Below are 23,151 nucleotides of genomic sequence, written 5' to 3'. Positions count from 1 at the left end.
GGATGAAGGATTTATTCAGCAGAGCCTTAGCCCATGCGCAGTCCCTGCAATATTAGCTCCAAAGAAGGATGAGAGTTGGCACATGTGTAGTGATAGTAGAGCCATTAATAAGATCACCGTTCAGTACAAATTTTCAATCCCTCGTATTGATGATATGTTCGATTTGATGGTTGGTTCAGTGATTTTCTCGAAAATTGATCTAAAGAGTGGTTATCATCAAGTTTGAATTCGTCCTAGAGATGAGTGGAAAACTGTTTTTAAAATCAAGGATGGCTTATATGAGTGAAAGTTCATGCTTTTTGGATTGTCGAATGCTCCTAGTACTTTTCAACAACTGATGAACCATACCCTTAGATCATTCGTAGAGGACTTTGTTGTTGTTTACTTTGACGATATACTCATTTATAGTAAATCTAGGAATGATCATGTCCATCACCTATGCCTAGTATGTGGAGTTTTAGAGGCCGAACAATTATATGCCCATACAAAGAAATGTTCATTCCTTGTTGATCATGTCTCATTCCTTTGATTTATCTTATCTACACAATGTGTTTCAGTAGACCCTGCCTAAATAGATACCATAACCCAATGGCCTACTCCTAGAAGTGTCCATGATATTCATAGTTTCCATGGTTAATGACTTTCTATCGTCGCTTCATTTCAAACTTTAGTACTATTATGGCACCCATGACTGAATGCCTGAAGGATTAGCATAGAAATCCTTTGAGGATATAAAGATTAACATGACACAAGCTCCAATCCTCCGCTCACCAGATTTTAGTAAAGTATTTGAGATTGCTTGTGATGCATTAAGGTTAGGAATTGGAGGAATTTTGAGCCAAGAGAATCATCCAATATCATCTTTTAGTGAGAAGTTGAATGAAGCCAAGCTCAAATATTCTACCTATGATAAGGAATTCTATGCCATAGTTCAATCCCTACATCGTTGCGCCATTATTTGCTTTCTAAGGAGTTTGTTCTTTATTCTGATCATGAGGCGTTGAAGTATCTTCATTCCCAGCAGAACGCGTGATCGATTACATACTTCTAGAGGTCAGACGCTTGAATGGCTTCAGAAGGATCTCAAAGTGGCAAAGTTAAGGGTGGAACGAGTACCCAAAAGGTACTTTCCGTGTTTTGTTTTAAAGATCGATTGAGAATCGATTGACCACGCTTCCACATCCATACAAATGTGATTTCTATGGAAGAACCAAAGCACCGAACCCAAAAAAGTGCATTATCTCTTTTTTGGTCTTCTTTGTTGTACGCCTAGTGTAATATTATCTCTAGTGTCAAACAAGTCTGCTACTAACCTCTCTTGTGGAACTCAACTTGTATTTTCTTTCAAAGTTTCAAACATTTGCGGTGGAACCTTTACAACTGCCTCCACAATGGAGTGTTACTTTGCTACTTGTTACGATCTAGAATGAGACCACACAAGTTGCATTTGAATTTTTTTTCCACCCAAATCTGTGCAGTGCCTTAGCGCGTCACATGCATTAAGGCGAGTTTTTTTTGTTTGGTGTTTGGGCTATAGTGATATGATTCATCTTCTACAGACATTTCAATAGCACTGTGTACATGCGAAGACGTACCAACTTCCATCCTAAACTTCATAGGATCATGATGTGGATGGTGAGAAAAAAAAATCATGAGATCTCAAACTCAAAAAGGAATGGTGAACACGAAACTACATTAACAACACTATAACGAGGATATACACATAATATAATTTGAATGAAACTCAACATTCATAATATTTTAAAACGAATGAAATCAAGAAGCAATTTGAACATATACATATATAACAAACAATTGATTAGTTTTATTACTTCAATGTCAGAACATGGATTACCTTCAAAAAAGTTGTGCGAGCACATAGATAGCTTCACCACTTTCTATAATAAGATACTGTTTGACGAAATACGTTTATAGATTTTATGATAAGAGTGCATTGATTTGCCATAGAGTGGAATAGTGGTTTATGAAAATAATTAAGTAACTAAACAATTGGGAGAAATGGAAGCAGAACTTCAAAAGGATGAGTACTTCATGGAAAACATAAATACATTACATACAAGTGACTTGTGAAATTATCTGAGACATTCTATGAGTCATTAGAGGGGATCTGCACCATTGAATGTCTGATCATAAGTTTGTCTAAGTGTTCTATGATAGTTGAGTTAATGTAGGCAGGTGCATGCTAGATGTATGTGGTGGAGGAAAATTCTCGATGAAGTAGAAAAGTATCTAGATCTTATCAAAACAATGTCACGTGGAATAGCCATAACAAAATGAACTTGTCACATGGAGGGAGATCCTACAAATAAGCGTGGATTACTTGACACAAATAGAATTAGACTTTAAAGTGATATTACGCCAGACTTATAAGTATTCTTGACTGAAAATATTGTTATAAGTAGATCATCCATTAGAAATATCTCTGAAATGATAATTATATTGAATACCTACTCATGCGACTTTTTTCTTGATCATATCAATGTAATTTCCCAGAGATGGAAATTTAATGTCCTATATATTATAGGGGTGGTCCGTCCCTAATCGTGGATCATGTCACCATGGAAGTTCAACTTACCCTAGCTCTACCTACCATACAGCTTTACCACATTTGTCTTCTACTATCATATAGGTTATAAAAGGAAACCAGAAAATTTCAACCATCTAACACTCCATTGCCAGATTAAGTGATCAGAATCTAAAAGACACTCTCAAACGAGGAACGTTTCTCCTCCACATGAAGTACCCTACTTGTAAGACAGTATCCATCGTGTACTAGTTGATATGATGCAAAATTATTACATATCTTATAAATGAAATGCATGAGATGGGGAAAAAATTTGCAAGATGATATCATGGCTTGAGAGGATTGAAGCTTCTCACAATTGATTATGAATATATATCATATATGAATTCATATGACTAATAATATGAGATATCCAATGATGTGAACAAGGTTCATTTAAATGACAATGCAGCTAAATTTATGCATGATATAACAGAACTAATCAACGGAAAAGTATTCTATGACCCATACAATGGTCAATTAATGATACATACTCGAAACAAAGATGACAATTGTAAGAAACCTCTGAAGCCTTATGATGACGATGATGACTCAAATGAAAAGGAATTACACACAAATGGGTATGAATGGGATGAACCAGAAACTAACATATCTATGTCATTAACTCTTTGTTAATAAATTTTAGTAAAATAAAAAACTAGACACTTTGAGGATGACGAGCTATTGCTTTAGGAATTCATGAAAGTGGAAATCATAATTCTTATCGTGGATGTCCGAATCATATTCAGACACCTGAATCATTCTTAAAGAGCCTGTGCCCTAGATAGAGATCACAAAAATTCAATCACAAGACTACTTCCATTATAGTGATTAAAATTCCTAAGAAATGAAGAGATCCAATACATCTGAGGATCACGTGAAAAAATTGTGGAATGATGTGATTGAGATGAAATATAACGAAGATAATAACAGGTGGACGATAATGGGAAGAAGACTGTAGTTTTCCTCTCGTGACTTGGGGAGATTTGAGAGATGAGATCTCTCCCGGAGGAAGAACCAATAGAATAAATAAATAGATCACAGGGAAAGATAGAATGAGATAGAAGTACCTTGGCACTTTGGGAGCGTCTTCTTCAAAGGAGAATGAGAGACCAAGAAGACAAGAAGATGAGAATTACGTCATTATTGACTTTGGAAGCGTCTTCTTCAAAGGGAAGTGAAAGATTGAGAGAGAGAGAGAGGAAGACGTTGTGTGATGCATCTTCCTCAAATGAGAGCGAGGGTCTGAGAGAGAGAGAGCAAAAGAAAATGAAAGAGAGTGAGAGAGAGGAAGCAGCCCGCATAGAGGAAGCAAAATCAAAGGAGAGCGAGAGAGAGAGGAAGAGGGGAGGGAAATCAAACGTCAAAATTTTGCACATTTGCACCGCATAGAGGTCCGTGCAGTGTGCGGTGCGAATGTGTGATTCAACTGTGCAGTGCGAATGTGCGAATGTTTGGTGCGTTTGTGCGGTGGGAAAACACACCCCACCACACAAATGCACCAAACATAATCGGTCGCACAAAAGGACCATATCTATATAGAGATAGAAAGAGAGACAAGGACAGAGAGGGATAGAGATAGAGCATGATGGAGCGATAGAGATAGATATATAGATGGAGATGGATATTGTGAAAGATATTTATATATGTGTGTATAGATTGATACAGAGATATTTATGGATATGAGAGAGAGAGAGAGAGAGAGAGAGAGAGAGAGAGAGAGAGAGAGAGAGAGAGAGAGAGAGAGAGAGAGAGAGAGAGAGAGAGAGAGAGAGAGAAAGAGAGAGGGAGAGAGAGAGAGAGAGAGAGAGAGAGAGAGAGAGAGAGAGAGAGAGAGGAAAATACTCCTTTTCGTAGAGGCCTGGCGGAAAGCGTAAGACGCGCGGCCCAATAGCCTATTACCCCCGACTTGGCTTGCAGCTTGTCAATGCAATTCACATTTTCACTGCCCGTTTAATTTTATCCACCGTGGCGATCCGCGCCCAGTATTCCAACCAATCAAAATAAAGAGCGTGCGAATCCAACGGACGACATTCACTCTAAAACAAGTACACAGATCGTAACCGATCCAACGGTAAATACGAGAAATATTCATTACTATAAGAACGACAGCCTCCGACCTTCTTCCTCGCAGTCGACTTCTGATATCGAGTTCTCTTCTTCCTTCTCGAATTATAATCATGTCGGGGCGTGGCAAGGGAGGAAAGGGGCTCGGCAAGGGCGGGGCGAAGCGCCATCGCAAGGTGCTCAGAGATAACATTCAGGGCATCACCAAGCCTGCGATTCGTCGCTTGGCGAGGAGAGGCGGAGTGAAGCGCATCAGCGGGCTGATCTACGAGGAGACGAGAGGCGTTCTCAAGATCTTCCTTGAGAATGTTATTCGCGACGCCGTGACCTACACCGAGCACGCGAGGAGGAAGACGGTCACCGCCATGGATGTTGTTTATGCCCTCAAGCGCCAAGGCCGCACCCTCTACGGCTTCGGCGGCTGATCATCATTCGCGCAATTTCAACTCTGGTCCACATCTTGTAGAATTTTTTTTAAAACTTCTATGCATAATGCCTCTGATTGTGAAATCTAACGCGGTGCGTCTCATTACCTCATTTTAATTAGGTCCATAGACTCGTAAGTTAGGTTTATTAATTAAATCATTTATCCCCCATGTTATCTAAAAGTAACGTCAGATGGGTCTGATCGATATCTACCAAATTGTCAATTGACTCTACTGTTTCACGAGGAAAATTAGGTGGATGATTGTTTGTTTCACGAGTAAGTTAGGTTTATTAAATAAATCAATTATCCCCCATGTTATCTGAAAGTGACGTCAGATAGGTCTGATCGAAATCTACCTAGTTGTCGATTAAATCTACTGTTTCACGAGGAAACTTTAGGTGGATGATTATTATCTGTTTCTTCAGACTTCTGGTTCAAACAACAGAAAATTGATTGATATTTTGTAGGTTTTACTAAGCCGGTCCTAAATCACTGCCCAACTCCAACCATGATTACATGCAACCTTAATTATAAGTAATTATCTCCTAAGTAACCATCTAAAAAATCCACAAATTTTCCATTAATTTTGACCTGTCAAACGGTCAAAAATATCCAGAGAGAGAAACTCAGGCAGAGACCAAATCTGGCGAATAAAAACAAGTTTAGTAAATTACGTTCTTTCTTCTTTTCTGTAAATCTCCTTCCTCTTCTTCCGCTGCGGTTTCTTCTTCTAGGGTTTGGGGATGATTTTAATTAGTTGGGCCTGTCAAAATGATTTATTATCCCCCATGTGAACATTACATTGTGTAATCTAGAAGATGCGACATATAGGTCTGATCGCAAACTACCTAGTTTCCGATTAAATATACTGTTTCATGAGGAACGTACGTGAATGATCATCTTCTGTTTCCCCAGACTCCTGGGTCAAACAACAGAAAATTGATGGAAATTTAGTAGGTTTTACTAAGCCGGCCCTAAATCACTGCCCAACTCTGACAAGGGTCACACTTAACCTTAATTAGGATTCATTATCTCCTGAGTAACCAACTAAAAAACCCACAAATTTCCATTAATTTTGACCTTTCAAACGGTCAAAATTTTCCAGAGAGAGATTGTCAGGCATAAACTAAATCTGGCAAATAAAAACGCGTTTAGGAAATTACATTGTGTGATGAAACAACATTCTTTATTCCTTTCTCTGTATATAATTCCTTCCTCTTCTTCTATTTCTATTCCTTCTTCTTCTAGGGTTTAGGGATGAAGAACAGCGGAGATCGCCTCTCCCTCTCGAAGCTCGCGACCATCCTCAACCTCGGCGTGGCCCTTCTCTCCGACGGCGTCAGATCGGATCAATTGACAGGAGATGAGATCCGCCTACCCTCAGAAGGATAATCGATCTGTCCGCGGTTATCTTCAGCGCCGGTTAGCCCTGTGACGGGTCTGCGGAGACAATGGCGTGACCTATTGGTGCGGCTGCGCCGATGCGGCCTGCGAGGGTGCCGATGTCGCCAAATTGGGGTTTTGTGAGGTCGGCAATGGCGGAAGCGGTCTCCTCTCCCGGCAGGCTCTTCTCCTGGTTCATCTTCTCTGGCTCATCGCCCTCGCTTTCTCCGTCGTTCTCGGCCTCTTCTGACCTCGTTGAACTATTCTCTTCTGGGTCTCTTCGAATTCCATTCTTTGTCACCGAATGCCATTGAGAAATTAGTCTTTCTCTTGAAAAAAATATCTGTCGTCATGAAAAACTGAATATAATCACTTCCATCTAGGGTTGGACATTTAGGTTATCCACCGGAGACGTTTAGGTCCAAGGGTCAAACCGGACCGGAAACCGGAAGTATATTATTTAACATTATTAAAAAAATCTAAAAAGATCAAGTCCAACTTGACCCAGAGGTTTCTATTAGCTCATCGTAGAAGCCATATATTCGACCATCTATGGGCACCCTCTTGTAGAGGATATTTAACATTACTACTAACAAATATTTTATACTTTTATTGTCTAGTCAACCTGACCAGGACCAGGAAAGTTAGGTAAGGTTTAGGTTTTTGCTAAAAACCCGGATCGGACCAGGAACGTCAAACCTTACTTCCATCAAACATATATGCCATATGTTACATTTGTCCTGATAGCATTTTCTTATTATCTAAAATCAAGAGATTATCGTTTATTGGAAAATTGCAACATGTGATCATCTGCAACATATTTATGACCGAAATTGGTCTAACTCCAAGGTTATTTAGTCTGTGCTATCTTTCCTTATTAATCCTTGCTTTTGCTGACATTTTATTTTATCATTATAACGCATCAACTCAGTCAGCTCTTATAGGATGGACCTGAGAATTGTCCCACTGGGAGTCTAGACTATGTCTAAGTCCCATCGAGGCCGGTCATTGGAACAAATCTCCCCCTTCCTATTCTCAAAAAAACCTGCCAATTTTTTTTAATCTTTGTTGGATCTACCTTCTAGTGTACTTTGGACATGGAATTCATTAAAAATCCCATAGATACTCTCCAAAGGTTTATGATTCTCTAAGGGTGCTTGAATTGCTTGTAGTCAAAGTGATGATTCAACTTCAAATTAATAGAATCATCTACATTAGGATAAAATCAATGATTATGAGGCCTGAAAGCCAATCACATTTGAATTCATAAGAATCTTATTCGTTATTATTCATGTATGATGTTCATAATCAAGTCCAAGGATATGTGAAATGATTTGGGAATTATGATGAGCTCCTACTACAATGCTCTTTTTACTTTAAACACATCATAAACATTCATATTCATAAGATATTTGAGGACATCATAATATCTAAATATAATAGTACTCATATGATGATGATAGTGTTAGATTCGAGTGGTTGTGATCATTTAAAGACAATATACATGAAGAAGAAATTAAAATAGAATTCCAAGGGACCTTTAAACATAAACAATAAAAAGCTACACCTCATGCTCTACAAAATAATGAGGAGTTCACCAGCTTTTCATGAAACCTTTTTATTCATCTGTTATTATGCATTTATAATCCCACATCTATGTGTTACTCCTAGGATAATTTAGGGTGTGATCAGCTTCAAACCCTAATCATATATCCTAGTTAACACAAACATATTTATAAATCATCAGAGAAGTACTTTGATATTTCTGATACTTTAAAGATGAATTCATTGTATCATCTTCCTTGATTTGTCTCATCTCTTACGGAGGGTAGAGAACACCATTGGGGCCACACAATCATCTTGATGGACTTGTTGCTACATCCAATAAGAGACATTTTTAGAATCTCTGGAGAAGCTGCATATATGTAGTCCAATTTCAATGTCCATCCATAATTTATCAAGTGTTTCACATCTAAGGACCATTTACATAATTGTGACATATATGGGACTGATCGATAGTTTTGTATTATATCATCCAGGGTTTCATAAAAATCAATTTAGTGAAATCTTTCCCTAAAGAGCTTCCAATATATATAAGGCCTTTATCTCCACGCTAACGGTTGTAGGATCAGTCTTACCCATCATACGAGTGGTACTAGATTGTATTACTCTTCTAGATATTTCCATGCCCTTCATGTATAACCTATGACAATGAATATTTAGAATGCATGCTTAAAAGTAAGTGATCATCATATTGTGATTTCATCAAGATTCACTGGTCACTACAAGTATATGTGGATTTCATTACAAGCATCGAGCACGCATTATATGCCTATTTTTTATAAATGAATATTGAATGATACATGAAATATATGAGTGGAATGTAGGCCATATATAAATTTATTGGATGGTTGATCTCATAAACATTTATGTGGAGACACTAAATAGAGATATTGGAAGCCCTTTAAGGAAATAATTTACTAAACCAACCCATATGAATTCCTTGATGTTTTTATACCTAATAGCTAATCAAGTTGATTCAAGTCAAGTAAGTGATCCTATGACAAGAGACACCAAAGACCTGTGGTGGATGGACGATTATATTATGACTAAGATCCATTAGTCCCTAATTACGAGATTATAAAGTGACTTAACTCTGATGCATAAATAAGTCCACAAAGATACTAAGAGGTCAAGATGGGATTTTCCACCCTCATTACAAGAGAGTAAAAACACAATAAATATGATGCAATGAAATCATGGGTTGAGGTACTGGAAATATTAGAGAAAGAGTTCACTGATGATTTTACAATGAATGTGGCATAATTAGGTTGACCAGTTAGCAATCGACAGTGATGGATATTATGTGGTCATCAAGCCAATCACAGCTCCATGTTATTTTAAGTTTGTTGAAATAAATATTTGTTCATTATTCTTTTTTGTGTTATGTTTATAATGCAATCCCTGAATGTGTGCACCGACTTAGTGAAGTATGACGAGATCCTAATAGAGTAAGCATTGTTATCTTAAGATGTATTCCTGTTATTCATCTTTGATGGATACTCGAGACAGATCATTTTGTCCTAAAAATATAGTTAGTATGGCTGATCTTATGGCTAGTGGTGTAGAGACACTAAGGGTAAGAGGTATGCCCTTTAGGGAATTAGTTCACTAAATTGATGCGTGAAAGTTCCTCAATATAAATACCAAAAAAATCAATCAAATTGATTTGTGTCACAATAGTGTAAGTGGTCCTGAATAGGCACCAAAGACATCTTATGTATGGACGACTATTTTTTTGAATATGTTTATGAGTCCCTAAAAATCACATGATTCAAATAATTCTTAGCCTGAAGATAGCAAGAACTAAATGAAGGTGATTGAGCGGTCAAGATGGGATCCCCCACCCTATGTATAGGAAGAGATTGACTCAAGGAAAATGATGCATTAAATCCATGTTCAGGGTAGTAAAAATATTGGAGAATGTATTTCTCCAATAGTATCGTTTTTACATAAGTACAACTTAGAATGAAATATTAGTGTTTGATGGTATATCATATGCCAATTCATTCAAGAGTATCATGTGAATTAAGGATTATTCATATTTGATAATCAGTGACACCAAACGTTCGATGAGAGAGTTTATTTAATATTATGTATCTTCTCAAGCATGAGGCATAACTTGGCACTCACATGCTAGAAAGTTATCCTATCTATTGGGTTTAATTGACCCTTGGTTAGTTAATATAATATAGTTAATTAACAAGCCAATATAGTTAATTAACAAGGTTGGAAAATAAATCTTATTAGATCGTTAAAGTTATTAGGTAGACTAATTCATGGGCTTATAGAGTCACACGCATAAGATCTATGGATGTTGGTGAGTACAATTAAAAGTTATTAGTAATTATTTGAAAAGTCTCTAAACAAATATAAATAAAGGGGGCACCCATTTAAGGGGCATATGTTAGCTAGACATGGGTGCCCCTCTTTCTTCTATTCTTTCCATTCCCCTCACTCTACCAGTGAGACTTTATCATGAAGATATATACTAGATCTTGAAGAAGAGTTGGAAAAGAAGAAGATGAGGTCCATGGTGTAGATACATTGAGAGACCAAAAATGTGAATGGCTTGAAGACACTCTTTCAAAGAGCATATCAAGGGTGGAAATAGTTCCCCAAAAGTGATATGATCATCTATTATTTTTTTACCACTTGTGAGTTGAATTAATGTATTCCACTTCATGAAAAACTATTTTCAAGCACTAAATAAAAGACTCACAGCCCAACATGTAGAGGACCTTAACCAGCGTCATCCTATGAGTGTCTCGTTGATTGAAGATTGTAAGTCTATGGTTATTGGTGATAGAAAGGCTCCATGAATATTTTGTAAATTCCTTTATAATTTTCAGAGCATGTAGTGTAGCTCGGCACCTCCTGTGTCGCTAGCTTGACTTATTGATTGGGTTCAAACAATTAATGATTAATTCATGTGTAGTATATGAGGTCACAAACATAATTTTACTGGATCTCTATGGAGTTACCTAAAGTGTAAGTATTTTATGAAGTTTTTTATATTTTCATAATATATAAAGGACTCAAGGGATTAAAACACATACAAGTCTCTTCTTTGATACTCCTTGTATATTCTTAATCACCCAACATGTCTTATTGGAATAGGGAGAAGATATTCATGGGTCTATGACATGATTGTATAAGAAGACGCCGAGGAAGTTTAATGTACCTACGATTGCATGGATACATATAAATGCCAGAAATATATGCAGCTCAAAGAGACTCATTCAATGAATTAATTGCATATATACTCAACCCCACACAAGGTGCTAAGATCATCATTAATATTTTGGTTTCAAAAGGATTTTGAATCATTTTTATTCAGCTGTGTAAATAATTTTGGATCACATCATGGCATAGAAACTTTAAAACGCAACCATGTTAAGATGATTCCATAAGGAGGGCCTGGGGATGAGGAAGGGGCCATGTAGAGGTTTACCAACCTTACATTATGTTGCCTTCTGTTTATGTGTATGTGGGCACAACCATAACAATGAGTATGAAAAATTAAGAAAATTAATTTCAGTATGTACCTCGTAACATGCGTACATACCATTTATTATCATTCCATGCACATGAGTTACCAAACTAATGCATGTTATCATATATCTGATACATATTATATTGTTCATGCATAAATATGTTGTTTATTATTTTATATTATTTTTAGATAATCAAATTAAAAAAATTATTCATTATATACAAAATTATTTTTAGAATCTTCCTCATATTTATTATGATTTTTTATACTTAAGAACTTTTCAAATAAATATAGTCATTTAGGTAAGTATATATTCTTTAAAGACTTGTGAAGCTATTTGTCGAACAGGTCAAAGTCCAGGCTTATCAGGATATTGAGCTTGAGGATTGAGCTAGTATGCACAAAATCAGCTAATTTAAGCTGGATTGTAATAGATCATAGAGGGTATGTGGCCCATGATCATCAGCATCTACCGCGATAGCTCGTGAACACAAAAAAATAAGATTGTCTGATACTGATCAGATGGCCACATTAGATTGTATATTTATGAATGTGGTGTTCCTTTTTAAATTTTCCCAGTGATGGATTTTTAGACATTCATATTGTGTGAAAAATATGTGGTGTCAAAGAGTTCTCTTCTATTCATTGGAAAACAATAGAAGGGCCCTGTCGTTTGGATTTCATCATAAAAGGCACAAATCTGGCTCAAAGTATACGCGGCTCTATCAGAATGGCAAGTTAGGTAATGATTAATCCTTGATTTTATGATAACTTTTGAATATAGCTATTATGGAACTGAACCATTTTTAAAAGGTTAAACTCTCATTTCCACCCATCCACCCACCTAAATAGGTCACGTAAAAACAATTGAAAACTTCTCATTTTCCCGATGGAACAATCTCATCTTCAATTACACAGCAGAGACTAAATATGTGTATATTTTTATTTTTTATATTATATTTCATATTGGACTGGAGAACTTTCTTAAGTTTAGTGAACAAGAATGAAATATGTGGGGTTTGTGATGAAAAAATTATAGATGACGTAAAATAAAAGGAGTTTCTCAAATTTACTTTGAGATGTCATTGGGTAGTTGACCAGTGGAGTAAGGTTGGTATTTTCTACTGAAAAGAGATACAAAAAAACTTCAGTTCAATGGTATGTATGCTGTGGTAAAAATGAATAATATTCTTGTAGTACTAACCTAGGCAATAAATCCTTGGGTATATGTTCATGGTTTCAAATATTTAACATATTATGTATTTGTTAAAGCTCTCCACAACATATCACAAGACAAATCCCACATTAAAATTTTAAGTACGTGGCCTCAATCTCATGAATTACACTCCTGATCATGCGTTGACATACAAAATTAAGTATTTTGGGTGAAAGCAGCAGAACCTTGAATATGATATATGTGCACCAAATCCTTCCTGATGATTTATGATATTTTTCGCCTTAATTTTTTTTAGTGCAGAAAAATAGGACATAGTAGATGAATTGATTAAGAGACACATTGAAACTTATATATGATGCATATTGCATGCCATAGAATGAGATACACCAGGATTTTTTTCTAAACACCATAGAAAAGGAGGAAGCAATAAAAAATAATTATCATCAGAAAGAAAAAAACTATGATGCTGATCTGACATGTATAGGATATAATTCAAGGGCCCCATCAAGTGGGCCTAACATGTTCATGGTTCAACCAACATGACTTGTTCAAGAGGGCCATGTTAACCTGACTAGGGGTCATGTCAGGTTGGCCCAAATAACTCATAGAATTACCAACCTTACTTGTTCGAGATGGCGGACTTGTATGAACCCAATAAGAGTTATGTCGTCTGGTTGGGGAGAGCCTATAGACCAGATCCAAAGTGACCTCCCCCTGGATAGGTCTGGTTAGTAAACCCATGGATAGGTTGGACAACCCATCCGAACCTCAGGTACCCATCCCCCAACCTGCCCTCAAATGCTGGTCAAGTTGACCTACTGACAAACATAGGGTCAAGTAGGTCGGTCATCCTAACCTGACCTACGTACTCTACTAGGGTTGACTTGTATAAGTGGACATAATAACTTGACCTGCCCAGGAAGTCAAGTTAGTCTAGTAAGTTGGCCCAATCGGCCCATGGGTCAACTATCATGACCCATTCAAGAGGGCCAGATTAGACTGGCCAGGGGTCATGTCAGATTGGCCCAGTGGACTCATTTAATTACTTACTTGACCCGTTTAAGATCGGCACGAACCTCTTAGCAATAGTTGTGCAGTGTGATTGGGATGGCCTATAGACCCAAAACAAAGTGACCCCACAACTCATCCCCGGCCCCACCACCGGTGTGGGTCTGGTTAGTAAACCCATGGGTTAGTTGGACATCCCATCCTGACCCCACGTGCACGACAACCAATCTGCCCTCTTATGCAGGTCAAGTTAATCTAACCACAGCCATGGGGTCAAGTTGGTTTGGCTTATATATGTGGGAAGATTATACTAGGTTTGGCTTATATATGTGGGAAGATTAACTTGACCTGGGTCCAGGATGAGTCCGCCAGACCTACCCATGGGTTCACATAACAGACCCTTCCAAGCAGCCAGATGGGTTATGGGCCCAACCTTAGGCCCAGTCTATGGGCCTCCCCCACCGGACCACCCGCTCTTACCAGGGTCTGCTTTGACTTTTCCGCGGGTGGAAAACTGTCAATTTCCCGAGGATTTAAATAATAATAGTAATTTAAAAGGCCGGATAGGGCACTGTCCGACGGGCACGTCCGCTGGTCCCAAAGTTATCCGTTACCGTTAACAGGGGCCCACTCAGGAGGAGACCAACCTTTAAAAAAACAAAGAAAAATCATGGGCTCCTCTGTAAATTTCCCGCAGGGACCCCACCATCCGCCACCCGAGATTAATACCTTAAAAAAATATCAACATTTTTTTACGATCTTATACTCGATGACTAAGGCATGTTTAACGCGCTAATCCCTGGCTTGATGTAACCATCGGATAGCAACGTCCAATGGTTAAAAGGCCGGCATCCTATCTCTCTCTCTAGTCTCTCTATCTATCTATATCATCTCCGTGGATCTCCAGCCTTCGGTTTTGGGTATTTCGTCCGCAGGGACTGTCGATTCTCGTCGGAGGCTTCGGCGGGATGTGCGAAGGCGGGGAACGGCGAGACGCCAACTCTGCGGGGAAGAGGGCGACTTCCCCCGATTCTTCCTCCCTCGGTACGTTTCCATCTGCAACAAATTTGTGGTTAAGATCTGGATTTTGAATTTGGATTTTTCTCCGGTGAAATCGTCGGATCTGATCCATCCTCTCTCGATCTGGTTCGTGGATCAAGGCGGAGGAGGAGAGCCGGCGAAGGGGATGAGCAGGGAGGAGAAGCAGGCGCTGGTCTACGATATGGTCAAGGCGAGGGTGGGCTCGCCGGAGATGCTCCGGGCCTGGTCACGCCGCGACATTCTCGAGCTTCTCTGCCTGGAGATGGGCAAGGAGAGGAAGTACACCGGCCTCACCAAGCACAAGCTCATCGAGCAGCTCCTCAGAGTCGTCGCCGACAAGGAGGAGCAGACTCCGCCGCCGCCGCCGCTGCCGGCAAAGCGGCGGCGGAAGAGCGAGCGCCCGGCGCGGCTGGCGGTGGAGCGGCGGTGCGGTAACCTCGCCTGCCAGGCGGCGATGGCGCCGGCCGAGGCCTTCTGCCGGAGGTGCTCCTGCTGCATTTGCCACAATTATGACGACAACAAGGACCCCGGCCTGTGGCTCGTCTGCGAGGCCGGAGATGGCTCCTGCGCCGCTTCCTCCCATGTCGAATGTGCTCTGCGTGAGAAGAAGTGCGGCCTCGCCGCCGACCCCAAGCTCGACGCCGCCTTCCTCTGCGTCTCCTGCAGCCGGACCAACGACTTGCTCGGGTGTGCAAATTGGAACGATACAGAGAAGATTAGCATGGCCAATTGTAGGTCCAATTGGCTGACTCTCCTGTCTCTTTGGTAGGTGCTGGAGGAAGCAGCTGGCCGTGGCGAGGGACGCCAGGAGGGTGGACGTGCTGTGCTACAGAATGTGGCTGGCGCAGAGGCTGCTGAAGGGGACAAGCAAGTTTCAGAAAGCCCAGGCAATTGTGGAGCTTGCAGGGAAGAAGCTCGAGCAGGAGGTTGGAACTCTCCATGGGCTCCCCGGAGGCCGGACGGGCCGCGGCATCGTCAACCGCCTCATCTCCGGCGCAGAGGTCCAGAAGCTCTGCGCTGCCGCCATCGCCGCCCTGGGCGGCGGCAGTGGCGATGAGTCTACTGATGCAGGGAAGGAGGAGGAGCCGAGCTCGACGATCCAGACGGACTCGCAGAAGGACTCCTCCAATTCGACGGCCGCCGGGAAGGAGGTGGTGGTGGCGGCAGTGGCGGTGCCGGTGACGCCGTCTAAGGAGGAGGGCGGCGGCCAGGAGCCGGCGGCGAGGGAGAAGAAGGACGAAGGGAGGAGCTACGAGTACTGCGTGAAGATGGTGAGGTGGCTGGAGCGAGAAGGGCATATGGAGAGCAGCTTCAGGGTGAAGTTCCTCACCTGGTTCAGCCTCCGGGCGACCGCGGCAGAGCGGCGGGTGGTCCGAGTGTTCGTCGACGCCATGGGAGATGACCCCTCGAGCTTGGCCGGCCAGCTCGTGGACACATTCTCTGAGGCGGTTCGCCGCCAGCCTCCCCACTCGTCCCCCTCCGGCTTCTGCACCAAGCTCTGGCACTGACTCTCTCCTCTATTTCTCTGTTGGGTTCTGCCATTTGCAGGCTCACTTGTTTTATTCCTGGAATTTGATGACCGATGATCGAATTTTCTCTAATACATGATGATAATCAAATTCACAGACAATCCTGACTATCCCATGGAAGAGATGATTCAGACTTAGAATAGTGCTTGACCTCTTCCAAAATTTCAACCTTGTCCACTGTTTTGCTGATTAGAACGGTACACGGTGGGTATGAATGTTTCAGGGTCGCAAATTGATACTTCTTATTCATCAGAAGTGCCTCTCTCATAATGATGTTTTTTAAAAAAAAAACATAAGCATCGGGTCAGAAAAACATTGGGATCGCTCAATTAAATAAGAGATAAATCAGAAACATGTTAAGCAACATATAAATTCTGGACAGATCACAGAAAAGCCAATGAAGCACGGATATCGGAAACAATATCAATCCACAAAAAACTCTGGCTAGAGCGTCAAATAGGGAGAAAATCATAAGAGAACAATGGAATTTCAGTTACTGTGAGGGGAATCAAAGAACACAAACCTCATATTCATCATCCGGTCATCGATTGCGCTCGGGAGGAAGCGGCCTGTTGAAGCCACCTCGCCGATTCATGTACTGCCGTGGCTGCCTCTTCGTGACCACAGTAACCCCGCTGACGTCTGCCCCAGGAACAGACTTCCCCTTCGTGGAATCGAACCCTACAGGGATCCCTAGCTGCTTCATCAACTCCAGCTCGTCTGGATCTGTGTCGTTGGGGACCGTCGATTCCGCATCGGACCGCTGGGACGGCTCTCTAGGGATAGCAGCAAGATCCTTGTCGTCCGCGACGGTCTCCGCCTTGTGGCGCTTTCTCCGCTGCGATTCCGGCGACGGCGACCGTCGGATTTCGCGGTCACGGCGAGATCGATCGGCAGAGCGGGATCGCGATCTGGCAGGCGTTGAATCGGGAGACCTCGGGCCAGAGGGAGCTCGGCGAGGTTGATCTGGAGACCGCGTCCTCTTCCGGCGATGATCCTTGTCTCTCTCTCTGTCCCTCTCCCTGCCCCTCTGCCTCTCTCTCTCCCTCTCTCGGTCTCTCTCCCTCTCCCTGGCTCGATCGCGCTCGGAATCGCGATCTCTGTCTCTGTTCCTGTCTCGTTCGCGATGATCCCTCGGCTCTCTGTCGCGATCGAGAGCTCGCTCCTTCTCCCTCCTCCGGTCTCTCTCCCTGTCCGCCATGGCCGGCCCTATCTTCTCCTTCGCCGGAGCTCTAGGTCTGCTCCGTGTTTCCTCTTCTTGTCTGAGAGAATGGGAGTGACAGAAAGGCCCATTAAGATTTTCCCGCCTTTCTTATTTAATAAAGATTGCCATTATTCTTCTTGTTGAAGAAGGTGCGACAATGAAACCCCCTAAAATACAACTATAGTGCAAGGACGCGGACGGGACGGTATTTTCGTCCCATGACGAAAAATCGTCCAGTGTGCGAGGTTATACAAAAATTGGGATGAAAATTCGTCCCGAGACCCCCGGACGGGACGGCTTTCGTCCACTCAAACGAAAAAACTGTCCTGTCCGGAGGTGTTGGACTAAAAAACCGTCCCATCTGTGTTCCTGCACTGATTCCGGACGGGACAAAGATTGTCCCGTCCCGTCTATCATCAATGTCCCGGACGATCCGGAACTATACTAGTGCAGGGATGCAACGGGATGATTTTTCGTCCCAGGATGAAAAAATCGTCCCAACTGCGAGGTTAGACGAAAATCAGGATTGACATTAATCCTGAGACCTCCGCAGGGGACGGTTTTCGTCCACTCGGACAAAAAACCGTCCCATCCGGAGGTCTCGGACGAAAAAACCGTCCCGTCTGCATCCCCGCAGTGATTCCGGACGTGGGACGGGACTATTTTCGTCCCATCCTGTTCATCATCCACGTCCCGGACGATCCGGAACTATAAATATAACACAATTTAGGCCTTTGACTATTGCAATTATAGTGCACAATCGTCCAGGAGGGGGACGAAGGACATTACGGGACAAATATTGGCCTGTCCTACATCCCAATTTTTAGAAGCTAGTGTGAATTGTCCCAAATAGACTTCGTCCCATCCCTAATATTTTTGTCCAATTCTGATCCCGTCCGAAAACTCTTCCGTCTAGGACATTCTTATCCCATCCCATGTCCGAGAGGAAGCAATGCACTAGGCCACTTGGAATTTGACATGTAGCACAATATGTGCCGAATTCCAGCTGGAGCTCTCAGGTGGATACATGACTCTTACAGGATGCAGAAACCGTCCCGAGCACTGTCCAAGGCCCCTGACAGGATGGTTATGTCATCCATTAACTAAATAGTCGTCCCATTTGGGAATGGGTGAACAATTCTTAGTCCCATCAATTGTCCGAACTATAAGAGAGAACAATTTTTCGCCAACAAACAAAGTTATTGTCCCATCCATGTCCGTGCACAATAGTTGCAATCTTCCACTGTTAGATCACCACTAGTGTTAGGCGGTCCTCATACCATTGTAATTATTAACAAAGACTTAGACCTTATCTAAAGTTAGTTCCAGTGGTCTGTTCCTTGGAAGTCTCAACTAGGTTGCATACAGAAATAGCTTCCAATAGGTTCTCACAGGTAGACATGTTAGTTCTGTTCTTTTTGTGCAAATTTGTGCTAATTCATAGTTATGTTCCGTTTTCCGAGCAGAACAAAAATAAATTCGAACAGAACATCGCACAGACCAATGTGTGATTCTTTTGTTCGCTTTGTGCGAATTTTGTTCTAGTTTTGTGCGAATTTATGAGAATGTGTCCATTTTGTTCATTTTTGAAAGAAAAAAAGAACATAACAAAGAACAAGGCCCTGTGCGGTTTCTTTGTGCGAATTTCTTGTTTGTTTAAAACAAACAGAACAGAACTATGTCTACTCACAGGCCAAGCAGAGAGGGGAAGTAGACAGGAGAGTGGGAGGCAAGAGGGAACTGAGATAACTCTTAGACTTTCACTAAAAATATATAAAATAAGTATTTAATAATTTACTTTTGGTCCTGTCCAGTTTGACCATCTGATTGAATCCTGCTCTATAAACATGTAGGCCCAAACATGGTGGTTCTGTGGTCGTGGTTTGGTCTGGTGTCGGTGCTTAATGTCCAACTTTCATCAACACTAATAAATCAAAAATAAGTTCCACAAGTTCAAAGTATTAGAGAGAGCAAGAAAACTTTTATCCGTTCATCGCCGACTTGAAGTGGTAGTCATCGATCGTGGAATAGATGTGGCCCACGTCAACATGGTAGTTAATCGCGTCCCTGACAAAATGAATTTCCCTGGTCATAAACCGAGATTAATACTGAAGAAATAATCAAGGAAGAGAGAGGGCTCACTTGATTTTGTTAGGAGGTAGACCCAGCCGCCGTATTACTTCGTCTACGTGCAGTCCATGCTCGTTTTTACTAATATTAATGGAAATGTAGGTTACTCAGATGGGATTGAAGAATAATAAATAAATTTGAGATTTACTTACAGATTTGCCGGGTCATTGAAGAACTCAAGAACCAAGTTCAACACATCATCTGGTCCTTTGCCAGAGGAGCGCGCAGAGAACTGAAGAAGAGTAGTCACGAGTGGCACGAGTCAGTAATTAATTTCTTAATGGTGTGAGTAAAGTAATGATTGATCACGCATTTTGGATGACCTGGTTGGAATTTGGGGCTTGATACCCGGTCCCCACGCTCTGATATGTTGAACCCGGATTTGAAATCGGCCGTTGATCCGTTGTGTCCCCCGACTGGAGCGAAATTAATTTTAGAAATTGAATTCGCATCCTACAAAGTGGTCTAAAAAATATATTATCGTGCTATGATTGATACCTTGGCCCCACTGTTGTAAAGATGAACGTAGATGCACTCAATTAAGTGCAGCGTGATGTCATTGAAATCAGTAATGGGCCTGAAAAATGTGAGGAATCACATTTGATCTTGTTCATAAAAATGTTTACTACGAAAATTGGTGGTCTGATCAGGGAAAAACTATGTTAACATGCCAATATTTAATAGCACAACATTACTCGACCGAATCAATGGTGATATGTGGGCGAAGCACTACAGAGAGTACATTATAGGGAAAATAAGATAGTTCGAGAATAGTGAAATCCCTCGTCGTAAACGACCAACAAGAACACGTTAGCAACTCTTATCACAGTTCAAAAGTTTCTAAAGAAAAACATATGCAAAATTATAAGATTATAAGATTAAATTTGATGAGAAAACGATGTTTACCTGATCGAGAAAGCTACCGCGTGCCTCTTTCCATGGAAGCCCTTTAACTGCCCATTTACCTTGACATACATCCCATTCCTGACAGAAAAAATATCAGCGAGGAACGACAGTTTTACTGTAATAAAAGGCCTCAGGGAAACGAAGAAGGAAGAAGGGTGTTCGTAAGTGTTACTTACAATATCTTCGCCATCTCATTCGCGTCCGAACTCTCGTTCACCCTGAGCAGGGGGATGGACAAGTAACTTTGTTAGGCATGGAAACTGTAGACAGGAGACTTAACTTATTTAACAGGAATGTGCAAGGACTTCACCATCTATTGATGTCTATCCTGCCCGTGCCATCATCGAGAGTGAAGGAAACATCCGTGACCCTCTCCACCTTGCTCGTCACCAGCCCAACAAGCGTCACCTGTAGCATGGACACCAAATACTTATCATTTGAGAGATCCAGGGCAAAATTTCTGCTCTCGAGACAGAAAGGGAAAACAAAACGGATGAGGGCAAGATGCAACGTTACGTTGGATACTTCAACTCCGTCGACGACGAAGTTAGACTTGTCGTCGCTGAGGTGATAGGCTTCGCTGATCTGCTTCACCGTTAGCGGGATTATACCTTGAGATCCGCGATTCTGCCAGACAAACAGCATTAACCTTCTTCCAGATGAGGAATTAGGAACGCGTAACCGGTGTGCGATTTCTTCGAAATTTTTTGCAATAGAAATTAAATTGGAGACAGATTTACAGAAAGAAGTAGACGAACGGCGAATTCGAAAGAGACGAAGACGATTAGAATACCTTCGCAGGAGAGACGCCGGAATCGGGGACCTGAGTTGCCTGCGACGGCATGAAACCGCCACCGGAGAAGAGCGACGATCCATCCATCTGACCATACATCGCAATCCCACCAAAAACACGATCGGTTCGATCCAGACAAGCTTTGATAATGGTAAAAACTACTGCGCTCTCGCTTTATATAGACCCTGAAAGAGAGATTAGTTTTCCCGCCAGTTCTCCTCGGGAAGTAGAAAAGACAATGATCTTAGGCGCGCTAAGAAGGCATTTGAAATAATGATAGTTAGTTTGATGACATATTTGAAATAATATGATTTTGAGCATGTGTAATATCTTTTTTGGCAGAGATTAGTCTCTTTGATCCTCTTTAAAGATGGGACACTGGAAATGAATTACGGAAGTACAGGCAGTTGAACCATAAACTAAATCGCCCGTACCTGATGATGCAAAAGAACACGATGGAATGGAAGGGGAGGCTCATAGGTATAGTCCAGGACGAAAAAAACGTCCAGTCCAAGGGCATGGACGAAAGTCCAGGACGAAAAAATTTATCCCAGGGATGACTGAATGGGACAGTTTTCGTCCCGTGGGACTTTAAAGCCGTCCGTCCGTAGGTCTACGATGATGGACCGACGAATAGTGGACAAAAAAACACCATGCTTAAACTAATTGCTTGAAATGAATTTCCATGCTTAAATTAATTGTGTGAAATTAATTTCCACGATTAAATCAATTTCATGAAATGAATAATTTAACAGATAATTAGGGTAAAATCAGATTTTATCACATTTATCCTTTGATTAAATTCCACAAAATGCAATAAAATTCCAGAGAAATGTAGATTTCCAGAGAAAAATGCAACATATCCCATTTATCCTTTGATTAATTCCGAAAAAATGCAATAAAATTCCAGTGAAATGTAGATTTCTGGAAAAAAATGCAACACATCCCATATACCCTCTAGTTAATTCCAAAAAAATGCAATAAAATTCCAGAGAAATGTAAATTTCCAGAAAAGAATGCAATATATCCCATTTATCCTTTGATAAAATTCCCTAAAAATACAACAAAATTCCAGAGAAATGCAATCAGAACTGAATTCCAAGAGAATGCAATAGATTTGTAGAAAAATGTCCAAAACTCATTAATCAATCCACGCATTCAATAACACTAAATTTTTTTGTAGACATGCCATTATCTTTCTAGCATAGTAACTCGAACCTCAATGCGTAAAATGAATAATGTAATAGATTATTAGGGGGAAAGCAGATAACTAAATTTATTTAATTTTTAGATTAAATTGCCAAAAAAAAGAATCGATTTTCAAGAAAATGTGGAAAAATAAATATTAAATCCCTCGTTAAGTAAGAATATAATTTATTTTATGCATGTCGTTCCTATTTTATTACAGTATTTCCATGCTTAAATGAATCGCGCGAAACGAATAATGTAACAGATAATTAGGGTAAAATCAGATTTTTTTTTATATCTCATTTATCCTTTGTTACTTTGATTATAGATACAGTCTAGCTCATATGTAGGCATTGTTACATGTATAGTCATCTAAACACTCTAGTTACTCTCTTTATCTAATCCAAAATAGAAGGTGATTATTTTAGGTCTAAACTATTTCTCTCAACCATTTAAGCACAAATATGTAAAACAATATGTGATGGAATTTTCTTTTCAGGGTTGCTGGAGTGTAGGACAATCAATTTCATGGAATTATGTGACTTCTGATACACTGGATTGGTGACCCAAATTGGATCTTGGGGAATGTCAACGTCTAAAATGAAAAACAAAATCCCAGAGATTACCCACATTGTTGTAAAACGACGACCGATCTGAG

General features: G+C 40.8%; 4 protein-coding genes across 6 annotated transcripts; 2 read left to right on the top strand and 2 right to left on the bottom strand.

Moving 5' to 3' along the window:
• Positions 1-4,704: 4,704 nt before the first annotated feature.
• LOC144705143 (histone H4) lies at positions 4,705-5,166 on the top strand. The gene has a single exon (XM_078577691.1). It carries the CDS (start codon positions 4,765-4,767, stop codon positions 5,074-5,076), a length of 312 nt encoding a protein of 103 aa, XP_078433817.1. The 5' UTR covers positions 4,705-4,764; the 3' UTR covers positions 5,077-5,166.
• Positions 5,167-14,611: 9,445 nt separating this feature from the next.
• On the top strand, positions 14,612-16,373 carry LOC144705119 (VIN3-like protein 2). The gene is made up of 3 exons (XM_078577660.1): positions 14,612-14,746; positions 14,863-15,430; positions 15,513-16,373. Exons 1-3 carry the CDS (start codon positions 14,671-14,673, stop codon positions 16,249-16,251), a joined length of 1,383 nt encoding a protein of 460 aa, XP_078433786.1. The 5' UTR covers positions 14,612-14,670; the 3' UTR covers positions 16,252-16,373.
• LOC144705127 (uncharacterized) lies at positions 15,447-17,568 on the bottom strand. Of its 2 annotated transcripts, none has more exons than XM_078577671.1 (2): positions 16,796-17,568; positions 15,447-16,308 (listed from the first exon to the last, which is right to left on the bottom strand). In XM_078577671.1, the coding sequence occupies exon 1, from the start codon at positions 17,471-17,473 to the stop codon at positions 16,814-16,816; it is 660 nt and encodes a 219-aa protein (XP_078433797.1). In that variant the 5' UTR covers positions 17,474-17,568; the 3' UTR covers positions 15,447-16,308; positions 16,796-16,813. The 2 variants fall into 2 exon arrangements, with proteins under 2 accessions (XP_078433797.1, XP_078433804.1); XM_078577678.1 differs by having other exon boundaries at positions 15,447-16,278.
• Positions 17,569-19,372: 1,804 nt separating this feature from the next.
• On the bottom strand, positions 19,373-21,507 carry RPA2 (replicon protein A2). 2 transcript variants are annotated; one of them, XM_078590459.1, is made up of 10 exons: positions 21,306-21,499; positions 21,029-21,139; positions 20,823-20,920; positions 20,689-20,730; positions 20,513-20,590; positions 20,105-20,183; positions 19,930-20,022; positions 19,759-19,838; positions 19,619-19,687; positions 19,373-19,543 (listed from the first exon to the last, which is right to left on the bottom strand). In XM_078590459.1, the coding sequence occupies exons 1-10, from the start codon at positions 21,402-21,404 to the stop codon at positions 19,459-19,461; spliced, it is 834 nt and encodes a 277-aa protein (XP_078446585.1). In that variant the 5' UTR covers positions 21,405-21,499; the 3' UTR covers positions 19,373-19,458. The 2 variants fall into 2 exon arrangements, with proteins under 2 accessions (XP_078446585.1, XP_078446653.1); XM_078590527.1 differs by lacking the exon at positions 21,029-21,139 and having other exon boundaries at positions 21,306-21,507.
• Positions 21,508-23,151: the final 1,644 nt, after the last annotated feature.

This window comes from Wolffia australiana, chromosome 1, assembly GCF_029677425.1.
Source record: "Wolffia australiana isolate 7733 chromosome 1, ASM2967742v1".
NCBI classification, from domain to species: domain Eukaryota; kingdom Viridiplantae; phylum Streptophyta; class Magnoliopsida; order Alismatales; family Araceae; genus Wolffia; species Wolffia australiana.
This window is presented reverse-complemented; position numbering and strand designations above follow the sequence as displayed.

Excerpts from the sequence above, each read along its gene's own strand:
- LOC144705143 (XM_078577691.1), top strand. The coding sequence starts at position 4,765 with ATGTCGGGGCGTGGCAAGGGAGGAAAGGGGCTCGGCAAGGGCGGGGCG.
- LOC144705127 (XM_078577671.1), bottom strand. The coding sequence starts at position 17,473 with ATGGCGGACAGGGAGAGAGACCGGAGGAGGGAGAAGGAGCGAGCTCTC.
- RPA2 (XM_078590459.1), bottom strand. The coding sequence starts at position 21,404 with ATGTATGGTCAGATGGATGGATCGTCGCTCTTCTCCGGTGGCGGTTTC. Across the intron at positions 19,688-19,758 it reads TTCAATGACCCGGCAAATCT|TAAAAACGAGCATGGACTGC; the intron begins GTAAGTAAATCT and ends CATTAATATTAG. Across the intron at positions 19,544-19,618 it reads CTACCTCCTAACAAAATCAA|GGACGCGATTAACTACCATG; the intron begins GTGAGCCCTCTC and ends TCATTTTGTCAG.
- LOC144705119 (XM_078577660.1), top strand. The coding sequence starts at position 14,671 with ATGTGCGAAGGCGGGGAACGGCGAGACGCCAACTCTGCGGGGAAGAGG. Across the intron at positions 14,747-14,862 it reads CCCCGATTCTTCCTCCCTCG|GCGGAGGAGGAGAGCCGGCG; the intron begins GTACGTTTCCAT and ends TCGTGGATCAAG. Across the intron at positions 15,431-15,512 it reads CGGACCAACGACTTGCTCGG|GTGCTGGAGGAAGCAGCTGG; the intron begins GTGTGCAAATTG and ends TCTCTTTGGTAG.